General features: G+C 35.6%; 1 protein-coding gene across 1 annotated transcript in view; it reads right to left on the minus strand.

Moving 5' to 3' along the window:
* Window positions 1–5,525: 5,525 nt before the first annotated feature.
* plppr1 (phospholipid phosphatase related 1) overlaps window positions 5,526–12,683 on the minus strand; it is a 67,786-nt gene continuing 60,628 nt past the window's right edge. Inside the window, exons 6-8 of the mRNA XM_051121022.1 lie at window positions 12,337–12,513; window positions 10,646–10,777; window positions 5,526–6,277 (exon numbers count right to left, since the gene is read on the minus strand). Coding sequence (XP_050976979.1) covers window positions 6,245–6,277; window positions 10,646–10,777; window positions 12,337–12,513 — 342 coding nt within the window. The 3' untranslated portion in view covers window positions 5,526–6,244. The remainder of the gene's footprint in view (window positions 6,278–10,645; window positions 10,778–12,336; window positions 12,514–12,683) is intronic.

Consider the following 12,683-nt stretch of genomic DNA (forward strand, 5'->3'; position numbering starts at 1 on the left):
ACATCTATTTTTTTTGTAGATATTTAACCGTAGCAAGCGCACTGATCTGCCACTTAACATCATACTGAGCAAAACCCAACACATGGGTATTAGCCTAATATCAGTTCACACACAGGCTTATCGCCATGTTAGTTGTAGTGGGTGACAAGCTACAGTATTAAAAAAAAAAAAAACACCATTGCTGACACATTTAGCTGACTGACATATCGTCTGTATGTTGCGTTGCGTGAAATAAAATAATTTACAGCACAAAAAAGACTTTATAGATGGAATAAAACGTATACAAACCTTAACTTCACCGAAGAAGTCCACTAAATCGGCGGCGCTGACAGCTTACCCTCTGCTGAGGAGAACAAAAAGCTCCGACTGTAACCCAACAGCTGGGTTAAAGTACCCACGCTGGGTTATTTATATATAACCCAACATAATGACTCAACAGGCATAACCCAGCAATAGGGTTAAAAAAAAATTACCCAGCATTTTTTAGAGTGTTCTTTATCAGTTTATTTATTTTTGGAGGTGTGAGAGTCTTAATGTTGTTAGTATTTTTTAAAGTTGTAAATAAAACAATTGGAGTACGTTTTAAAAGAAAATACTATTTCAGCCTTCATGTTTAAATAAATTGCCATTTCTTTGTAATTATTTGTGAAATTTCTTGATAATTATTGAGAGTTTGCAAGTAAATCCTACACAGATTTTTCAGTGTAGTTTCACATAATAATTTAAAAAATGAATAGGGAGAATACAATTGATATGGTGCATTAGTAAAGCATGAAATTAATATTTCATTTAAAACAGTAAATCTCATTTAAGCAAGTAGGACTAGATGTTACAATCTTTTAAAATCCCTATTTAATCAGTTTTGACAAGATGTCAACTGGAGAATAGGGAGAATAAAGGAAAGGGGGATATTAGAGGTTACCAATAGTGTTAATAAGCCCTCCGAATCTACAGAGGGCCCAACTGTGATCCTTCCAGGTCACCTCCTCTGTTTTTAACATCCTTTACTAATTTGAGGCCTAAGTATAGTCCCTATATAGCTACATCTCTCTGTGGTTTCAGAAAGGCATCTGCTAGCCTGCTGTAGATTATTTCTTCAGACTCCTTTTGTTTTCAGTAGCCTACTGGTGGACTGGTCTGCAACCTATTTTGACTGAGAAGACATGCATGTTCCCTCTCTTTTTTCTTGGCTCCTCTGTAAAATCTGTGTACTTGTACTTTTTGAGTTTGTATGCTTCGCTTCCTCAATTGCATCTTCCCAAGGCACCATTAGCTCCATTATATATAACAGCCTGTGCAAGTTGGATCACAGCATAAAATCTGGTCTGAGCTTGGTGGAAACAATTTTATGTGGGAAAACAAGTTTTCGATCCAGATCAGCTTGCAGTTTCCAACCTCAAGCAATGTGCAACAAACTTGTTTCTACATCCAGCTGATATAAAAGCCACAGTGTGGGGTTTTTTAAGGTAAATGACAGGGGGGAAACGTATCCTGGGATACAAACATTAGAGAGGCTGTGGGGAGAGGCAGGAAAAGTGTATGTCACATTTCTTGGTTTCATGTTGAAAGAGTGTTTGCTGTGAATATTTAGATATACTGACTTTGTTCATACATTCTTTATTTATCTCAAGGGCAGCATTTAAAACTGCATGGCCACCTGTGGTGGGAAATCTACTCACCCTCCAATAAAAGTTGATCTAGTTCACATATTTACAAATGTTGTTCAGCATTAGCTTATTACTTTAAAATTTTATGAATTAAATGCTTACATTTTTTGTAATCTGTCTCAAGATGTTTGTATCTCAGAGGATACGTCATCCTTTTAGGGGTATAAATTAAGATATAAAAACATATATATATATATATATATATATATATATATATATATAGACTGTGTGATTTTGTGGCTCGTGTTTTAGAAAATCTTTTTGTAATCTTGACAAAACACATATTGTTGGACAGTCAAGTTATTCTTGTTATAGTGACCAAACAAAATCTCTTGTGATATCAACTTCAAATTTGGAGCGTAACTTCTGATTTTAAAACAATTTTAGAGTGCAACATATTTTATAAAATATTTATTTTATATAAAGAAAACTGAAACTTCTTTAACTTTTTTTTTTATTTTTTTTTTTTTTTTTTATGCTTTCACTTCAGCAAAAATTTCCTATGCATCTTCTTTAAAATGAGACCAACCTTAGGTCTGTATTCCAAAGTGTTTAGAAAGTACAACCATGTTGTAACAAGCATTAATAAACAAGTGTTCTGTTTTCAGTGAATTTCCCCAAAAGGGTGATGTATACTGGGGGATACAAACATTAAGAGGTCTTATGAAGTGAAATGATCAGACTGTGCAAGAAACTATACATTTTTAAAACATTATTACTTGTAATGCACAGCTTCAGGCAGATAGGGAGGTCTGACTCTTTTCCATGAGCTAGTTCAAATAGCTGCTTGACCAGCTGATTTACATAATCACACAATGATGCAATGTACATGCAATTATATTATTAAAGCACCCACTAATGATGTGAAATGTGGAGGTTTTACATGTCTAAAGCATATAAAGAGAACAAACCTGTTTTCATCAGCTGACCTTTTTACATAATCCATGAGAAACCACAAAAACTTTCATTTAGCCTCTTCATTCAAGTTCACCCATGTGCATGCCCCCGGCTCGGCTTCAGTGACTGTTGGAGGAACTGGAGTGCTGAATGAGTTGGCAGAAACCAGCATCACAGGATCATATACACCATTGTTTTGGCTCATTTCAAGTTGGAGTGACTGCTGGATGTTCAAAAGTGAGTTTTGTTTAAGTAACTCATAGATATGAGCTGCAAACTGTTCCAGATGATTCAGCCCGATATGGTGAATCAAAAAGAAACAGTTCAAAATAATGATTAGTTCACGAACCTGACATCACTCCAGTGTGTTTGCCTGAGGCTCTGGATCACAGGTAATAATGTTTAGTTTCTTCCACAAACCGATCGTTTTACATCGTAGGGAAGTGCAGGGCACAACCTAACAGTTTTTGAATTACTCAGTTTGTGTAAATCCACGTGGGGTTCAAAGTATATATATATTTTTTTATCCACATTACTTCCACACTTGTCTAGTACAAATATGTTGCTTTGTTTTTAATAATTAGTGTATACGTTTTTTTATTATTTACCTCAAAAGAAAGGAAGCAGAATGTGACAACATGCCCCGTAGGTGGGGTACATTGTAACATGTGAGGGACACATTGTAACATGACTATATGACAGCTTAAAATGTTATCTGATCGAATGAAAAAAAATATACACACGACAAACTAAAATATTTTGTCAATAAAATAAAATGATTATTTTTTTCAAATACAATAACGGTGTTTTTTTTAAGAATTAAAAATAATCTAATTTTGGAGTTTGACAATGCACACTTTGCAACCATCCAACGCATTGTTATAGTTCAAAACAATGTGATCAAATAGATGAAATGCATTCAGAAAAACACTCCTCTCCCTCCACACACACACCAACACGGAAGTGACTTAAACTGCAATTTATCGGCTGGCCGCTAGAGAATGGCTCCAAAAGGGAGTCAATCCCATAGACTCCCCATGTTAAAATGCCCAACTTTACAGCAAAAAAAAAAAAATATGTTTACAGCCTGGTACAAAAATGGTTTTGGTCTATAGCTAATTGTGCCCTTCATGTCAACTGAGGGAGGTAATTTTTTTTAAACTCATCTGTTTAAATTATATTAAGCCTTAAAGTTCTGCATAATTTGCATAATGTTCTGCATAATGCTGTCACCACCATCACGTTGGGTGGGTGTGGTTTCAGCAACCAGCTCCACCCACGTCCCACCTCTTCGCCCATTTTTGATTATCCGGGAGTGACGTGCAGTGACGCGATTCCAAGATGCCGACGGCCGACTCCCGCCCACTAAGAGCTTCAAACATGCTCTTCAGAAACCTACAGGTGACGTCACGGACACTATGTCCATATTTTTTACAGTCTATGATGAAAATCCATAAAAGTAAATAGTGAAAATTGCATAGCTAAAGTCGTAGAATAGCATACTCTAGTTTAATAATAGCAGGGCACATTGTAACGCAGTGTTACAATGTTCCCCATCAGCACGACCGGAATTTAAAACCGGTTTAAAAGATGAAAAATTTACTTCAGCCAGAAATTATTCAGCATTATCTTCTAAATATTCAGCGGTATCTTCAAAAGGCTTTTAAATTTTGGCGCACTATTTTCTCTGTATAGTGTTGCTATGGCAACGAGAAAATACGGTAAATTTAGTTATGCCAGCATGTGTGGAAATATTTAAACCACGCGTTACAACCAACCCTACGGTAGTTTGTGCCCTGCACTCCCATAAGACCTCAATATATTGACAGTAGCCAATGGTATTAATTTTGTTATTAATTTTTGTCTTTGACTCTTAAAGGAGAAGTCCACTTCCAGAACAACACTTCACAAATAATTTACTCACCCCCTTGTCATCCAAGATGTTCATGTCTTTCTGTCTTCAGTCGTTGAAAAAAATATGGTTTTTGAGGAAAACATTTCAAGATTTTTCTCTATATACTGGACTTCATTGGTGCCCCGATTTTGAACTTCCAAAATGTAGTTTAAATGCAGCTTCAAAGGGCTCTAAACGATCCCAGCCGAGGAAGAATGGTCCTATCTAGCGAAACGTTTGGTCATTTTTTTTTTCTTTTTCGGAAAATAAAAATTAGTTTACTTTTTAAGCACAAAAGCTTGTGTAGCACAGGCTCTGGGATGCACGTTTACGACGCTACGTACTATTGAATCATGTCGAAAGGTCACAAGGAACTACACACCCAGTGTTTACAAAGTGAACGCGCAAAGCCTAAAGAAGTGCACATAAGACAAACAAAAATGTACAATGATGTCGGACGATTCTGAAGTTGTAGGAGAAAATAAGATGGAGTTTTTCACCACACTTCAACTTTTTGAGCAAGAGTACAGAGATGATGAACTTGGACGTGAATTGTAGTGTTGTGAACGCGCATCCCAGAGCTAGTGCTACGTGAGCTTTTGTACTTAAAAAGTATACAATTTTTTTATTTGCTAGATAAGTCCCTTCTTTCTTGGCTGGGATAATTTAGAGCCCTTTGAAGCTGCATTTAAACTACATTTTGGAAGTTCAAAATCGGGGCACCAATGAAGTCCATTATATGGAGAAAAATCCTGAAATGTTTTCCTCAAAAACCATAATTTCTTTACGACTAAAGACAGAAAGACATGAACATCTTGGATGACAAGGGGGTGAGTACATTATTTGTGAATTGTTGTTCTGGAAGTGAACTTCTCCTTTAAGTGCATGTGGATAAACACTCGTCCATTCAAAAGGGTCAAGGTTTGTCTGATTAGTTCCTGCTGGTAGATGTTAAACACCACCTGGCTGCAAAAACGTTTTTTTTTTAAACCAAAGTGTTAGTAGTGTAAAATGAGATTCATAATCAACTACATTACCATTCTTGAAAAAAAGGAAAGCCACTCAAGTTACTGGACTCAGCTACAGACTATTTATTTGACAGACTACTCAGGAAAATATATTCAGCATTTCAGGTGAAATGCAAACTTTAAAGAAAAACAAAACACAAGTCGGGAATAACAGGTTATTCAAACAGTGTTGTGTATTTCATGCTGAGTACATGGCCATTCAAAGATGCCCGAGGAGAATCCAATACGACGACGTGTAACAATTCAACACGTTTTCTTTAAATCTTACACCAAAAAATAGGTATACCAAAAACATTCCTGGAAAATCAGCAGGCAAAGTTGATCAAAATGCTTTTTACAGATAACAAAAAGAATACAAAATGATCTTTGTCCAAAAAATGTACAGGAAAAAAATCTAAATAAAATCATTCTTTGTACAAATACCACATAACAACATCAATATTTGAATTACATTATATATAGACTGTATATATTTACTTTTTGTGATGTAAAACATGACAAAGAAGGCAGAAATCTGGACATGAATTGAGCAGTGTTGACATTATGAGGGGAAGCTACAGCACTCTCTTATACAAAATGTACAAAACAGCTGCTTCTAGGTACAACTAGTTACAACATAATACTGTCTTTTTCTTTTCTTTTCTTTTTCTTTTTTTCATCTTCTCTTTTTTTTCTTACAGTATGCCACAGTACAAAAAAACTTTTTGTGCCTAGAAGTGTTGAGGTGAAGCGAACGTGACACGGTGCTGCCCCCTTAGTCATGTGACTTCAGTCATGGACGCCGAATGGTTCTGAAAGACAAACAAAATTGCATTCAGAGTCGTGCTGTGCCGTTTCAGGCGGTAATAAGCATTTGACTCGTCGCCTAAATGCTTATTACCCATCAGGCGCACTTAACGGAAACACCAGAGAGCCGTGGAGCAGAACGTGCAATTTCACCATGCCAATTCCTGTTGAATCAACCGTTTCGATTATCGTACTTGGCCAGATCGTGACAGAACACCTGATTTTCCTTGTTTCCTAAACACATTGACTTGCATAGTGTGGTTTCCTCAGCCACTAGGGTGTTTAGCTGGTGTCAGAAGCAAAGGAGAATTCCTCTGACCCACATCTGCAGCTCAGGCGCTCCAGGTATTTCACTGGCTGGCTGTCAATAGAGACGTCTGAGAAGATTTTCCCTGCTGTAAACAGTGTCGGAATGAATTTGTAGAAGCAGCATTGTATTTCCCTGCTGTACAAGGTGATAAAATGCATTCAGGGGCCAAATGAACATAAATACTGCAGGGACAGCTTAAGAGTTCAGGTGGATTTACAAAAAAGCAAGACTAATTCCAGCCAAACACACACTGAAAGTAATAACGATACGACTTAAAGTAAATACGTACTTCATTATTGAAAATTTACAAAATGACAAAATAAATGTAACATTAGTTATTGAATACTATGCTAAAATGAAATGTATACAATTTTTACATTGTTATACATAATTTTGTAGTCTTTGTTCCAGGTTTACACACACACTAAAACAACCATTACTTGAAACAAAATGAACCTTCAAGGAAAATTTCACCCCCCAAAAAGTGACATTCCTCAATTTCATTTAGTTTAACTAACTAAAGCTGACAATAAAACAAAGAAACAAAGAAACAATAAATGAATAAACAAACATCAAAAATGGCCAAAAAACCCTAAAACTTTCCATAAAATTAAAATGCAAATGTAAAATAAAATATTTTTGCACAGTCATTTCTGATAATTTTTTAAATGTTGAAATGCGTTTAATTCCACACAGTGAAAGACACTGAAAAATATTGTGACTTAATGCAGTGGCCACAAACATCAGTCTGCATATGTATACAGACCAACAGTTTTAAAAACGGACAAAAACTGTGCAAACTAAACACAATAACCCATCATGTGTAAACAACTCCTAACTCTAAATGCATTGCTGCAGACTGAAAACCAGTGAAAATTACTATTATAAAACTGTCCTTAATTCTGATTGGTTGAGCCACGTTCAAAGCTGTTTTAAATTATTCCACAAACATGAGCTGTGTCCGAAACCGCTCCCTATCCAATATATAGTGCACTATATCGGGTGCCAGTCAGTTTGTAGTGCTGTCCGAATTCTGAGTGAACAACTTCATTCCCTACATTCGTTCACTACTTTTTCCCACAATGCATTCTGATGTACACTCGCTGAACCACTATATCCCACAATTCAATGCGGAGAACCGACGAGCTGGAAGAGAGCGGGAGCGAACAAGTTTGAATGAGAGATGTTGTTTTATATATATTAATATATATAATATATTACAAAATGTATTATATAGGCATTAACTCAGTTTAATATTTTACAAATTTACTGAGTTGGCATCTTTGTTAATCTGTAAAAAAAAAAAAAAAAATTAAAATTTATACCTTGGTGGATATTTAAAAATGTTCATTGGTAGCGTATTCATTCTGATGTACAATTAACAGTCGCCTGAGGGCGCTCTACGACCATTGGCATATTACGCTGCTAGAGAGAGTTTCAAGATACAAACAGATAAAATTATAAACATGTGTCAATGTTTGTTTATTTGTGTTGACAGTATTTTAATAGTATTTAATGATTATGAACATATAAGCATTACAAAACAAATTAATACCATTAATAAAACCGTAAAGCTGATGTGGAGGTAGGCCTACGTACAACTAAAATATAAAGTCATTTAAAGTGCTATTTCTATTAATATTATTTTCTAAAATAAGGTACATGTAATATAAAAGTACATATGTGACAAACATGTTTTTGCACCAGTTCCAAGTCTCATGCGAAGTGTAAAGTTATACGTCACCGTCGATCACTTCATTTTGTTCAGTCCTTCTGATATAGTCCACTTGACGGCCATTCACTATGTAGGGATTAGTGAATGAGCAAACAAGTGAACGAGTGAGCGATTTCGGACACAGCTATACACCTTTGTTTATGTTTGTGTGTTGCTTGGCAACCACTTTGTTGTAACCACAACCGTTTTTGAGGAACTACATTGTTTGGCAGAAGAATAATGATTTTATTAATATCATTACGCTTTATTTGCTCCGTTTGTTTTGTGAAATCTTACTACATATATGGAAGAACCATTTTATAAATTTATTCGTGTCGTGCCTAACAATGCCCCTGAGAAGGTTCGTCCGGCTGCAGACATGCACCTGCACTCTCAGACGACAGCACTTCCGGAAGTGACATCACTTGCAGTCGATTTTATTTTTACTTTATTTTATTTATTTATTTTATTGAATCTCTCAACATTTTACAACAGTAGCCAAGTGGTGAAGACAAGAAAAATAAACTAAATTACAATGTCACTCGCAATTGCCACCTGCACTCTCTGCTACCTGCGACGTCACTTGCAATTCACATAAATGGTGCGTGTTGCCAGTGGAGACAAGACGCTGTGGTCGTTAAACGATTAAAACTAATTAAATAGCATAACGTACAGGGTCCTGCAAGCCATCTGTAGGAGATAAAAACAAGACCCACAAATCCGTGGCCACAGAACAGCAGAATATGAACGCAATGTGCAAAGTCTCTCGTTAAGCTTTTTCCTCCTGTAGAAAACCATTAACACTTGATATGGCTTAATGTATTAAGATACATTAAGTGCCATTAAACAATCAAATTTGTAATATAGTTTATTAATTTAATGTACTTCAAGGCAAGCATATGGCCATGAATGTGCAAACTTTCACTTTTATACTTGCCCAGCAAACGCTTAATGTGGCAAAACGGACTAAGATGATAAAGACTAAATTCAATATAAACCTTACTGTTGTCAAATGATATACCAGCAGATATGAACGCGCCATAAGAAAGGCATTATGTGATGTTAAAAGGACCAACTCTGCATAGGCAAGCAGACGAGCCCAGAACGCAACGTGTTAAATAGGCGTTTTCCTCCCAAAGAAAATCAATATAAAACAAAATACAGCGATATGTATTTCTCTCACCTGCTTGTGTGTAGTTGTTTTAATAATGAATAGGAGCATATAGAGTTTAGTCTTTATCATCTTAATCCGTTATGCCACATTATGCCACGTTTTGTGAAGGAAAACACTATATAGCCTACATATTAATAAACTGTATATCGAATTTGATCTTTTAATTGCATCTTAATACATTAAGCCATATTAAGTGTTAATGGTTGTCTACGGAAGGAAAACGCTTAACGAGAGACTTCATATTCTCTCGTTCATATTCCGCTTCATATTCATATTCGTTCATATTTTGCTGTTCTGTGCCCACGGATTTGCGGGTCTTGTTTTTATCTCCTACAGATGACTTTTATCTCCTACAGAGGACTTGCAGGACCCTGTATGTTATGCTAAATTAGTTTTAATCATTTAACCACTGTCTCCACTGGCAACACGCACGATTTGTGTGGATTGTGACGTCGCAGGTAGCTGAGAGTGCAGGTGGCGATTGCGAGTGGCATTGTAATTTATTTTCTTTTTTCTTGTCTTCACCACCTGGCTACTGTTGTAAAATGTTAAGAGATTCGATTAAAAAAATAATAAATATATAAAATAAAGTAAAAAAATAAAATAGACTGCAAATTACGTCACTTGCGGAAGTGCAGGTGTCTGAGAGTGCAGGTGCATGTCTGCAGCCAGACCCTATTGATGCCCCTTAGCTGTTATAAATTTACTGTAAACCACGGCTTCTTGGGGCTTATTGCTTTATTAAGTCACAATGATTTAATGTAATTGATAATGATAATTTATCTTCATTTGCTGGGTTTTCTCAGCAAATATTGATATATGGAATGTGTTAGACAAGCAGAAATAAAATATCCAGATTTCACATGCCTATAATGCAAGTTACTCTATATTAAATGATTGTTTATAGAACTGTAACATCACATTCGTGCTGTTGTACTGAATATCAGTATGGCCTCATACTAACAGTGCTGCTATTGAGTGCAACAACACTCTTGTTTGTGTGATACTGCTTAAACAAATGACTTATTAATTTGAGTTATTATAAGTGTTCTCAAACTGTGAAGGTAAACTGTGTAAAATTGCAAGATTCATATTAGTATATATGCAACAAAACAAACACTGTGAGCAGGGCGATAGAGAGATATGATTTCCTGAGATGCAGAAGACAACATTACCTGTGCGCTGAGAGTCTCGAGAGGGCTTTCCACACGGGGGAATGTCATCAAGGGAAGACCGCGGTAATCCTCCTGCTTCTGTTTGGTAGGAGTGGAGTGGGTCCCTTTGAAGTTGTTCACTACACAGATTCCCTACCATGAAAAAAGCAACTTTTGAAGACTGCAATAGTTACAGTACCTACCAAAGCCAAAAATACTTATTAAATTAGAAACTGTGGTGCAATACTTCACATTATTTCCATTTTTGTGTAATATTTCTGTATATTTCTTCTTTTATTATTATGAAAAAAGTACAAATGTATGCTGTTATTTTTATGTGAACGGCAAGGATTATTTTGGATTTTCAAAATTACACCACCTTTCAAAAGTTTGTGGTTGGTAAGATATTTAAAAGTTTTTTAAACACGTCTTTATGCTGCATTAATTTGATCAAAAATACAGTAAAAACAGTAATATTGCACGATAGTGTTACTATTTAAAACAACAGTTCTCTACTTTAATATATTTTAAAATTAAATTTATTTATTCAATGGTAAAGATGAATTTTCATCATCAAATTAGGGGATGTTAACGTGACGTGGAATTTTCATTGTCTTACAAGATGAAAATGAATAGAATTAATATTCTCAGATTTAAAATGCAGTAAATCATTACACATTTCTTTGTCCTACATGGACCTTTTGTTATAAAAGCTGCAGTCTTATTTGATTTTGTATTTTTGAGTCAAATCTCAAAATTGTCCTATGGTGTGACTGTCTCAAGCATGGCTCAATAAATTACAACTTTTATAAATTAAAAACAAAAGCATTAAATGTTAATAAATACCTCCGGCATAATTGTACAAGTGTCTATTTTAGTAAATACAATCTTTTTTTTCCTCCATATATTTCTGAAAGCGTAGGAACTTGATACATCTCATCTCTGAAAACCTTGTCCTCTGGTGTGACACCATATCCTGATTTTAAATCGCCCAATTCCAGAGAAAACTTTAATTAGTTGAAGGATTCCATTCATAATAATGTTACTGAAACCCCCTGTGAAGCCTTGGTAATGTGCACATGTGCACGTGGTGAATTTTTATCTCAGAAATGTTCAAATATTTAACGTACATTTTATTGTCCTTTGGTGTGACACTCCTAAATTATATTTTTAAATTAAAAACCATGTTAAACTACATAATCATGTAAAATTATGCAAATGTGTCACACTAACTGCTACTGACAGGTTAGTTTGGAATAGCAAGGTCAAAAAGCTGAAACGTCCTGTGGTGTGACAAAAATTGTCCTCCGGTGTGACGCCTGTACTGTCACACCATAGGTGTCACACCAAAGATGACAGACCTCATGACAAAGATGACTTTAATAACTACCATTTCTGTCTTTTTGTGTGATGTAATGTCCTATGGTGTGACATAATGTCCTACAGTGTGACACACATAAAAGAACCACAGATTTGTTATTATCTCAAAATATCTTATTTAAAAAAAAATTCTAAAATTCTAAAAAAAAAATCATCACTCATCTTAAAATAGTATAATTGTCAGCAGTTTTGAACAGAAGATACATTTCTCTCAAACTATTTGTATATTATTAAGAGGGTTTTTTTCCTTAAGTTTTGATATGTCACACAATAGGACAGATTTTTGGGTGTGCGTGCGTGTGTGTGTGTGTGTGTAAAACGATGAAACCTACCAGAAAAAGAGCTATGGAGCTTCCTAATATGAATCCAGCAATGACGTCTGAGCAGTGATTGCGGTATTCTGATACTCGATTCAGGCCGGTGAGGAAAGCAGCGCACAGGATTCCCAGACAAAGTACAGGCTTGGCAAGGCGACTGCTTTTCGTCTTGATGGTGCTCGTGATGTACATCTGAAACAGGGAAACGCACACACATGAGCTGAGGAACCGATTTATTCCGTGGATTTATTGTGCAGCAGGTGACTGTGAGGAAATCAAGCTTAAATAAATACACGCCGCTTGCTCCACCTCAGGGAAATTATGGCCAATTATGGAGAATGGAATCAGAGTAAATAACCTCT

The sequence above is a fragment of the Labeo rohita genome, chromosome 10, assembly GCF_022985175.1.
Source record: "Labeo rohita strain BAU-BD-2019 chromosome 10, IGBB_LRoh.1.0, whole genome shotgun sequence".
Taxonomy (NCBI): Eukaryota; Metazoa; Chordata; class Actinopteri; order Cypriniformes; family Cyprinidae; genus Labeo; species Labeo rohita.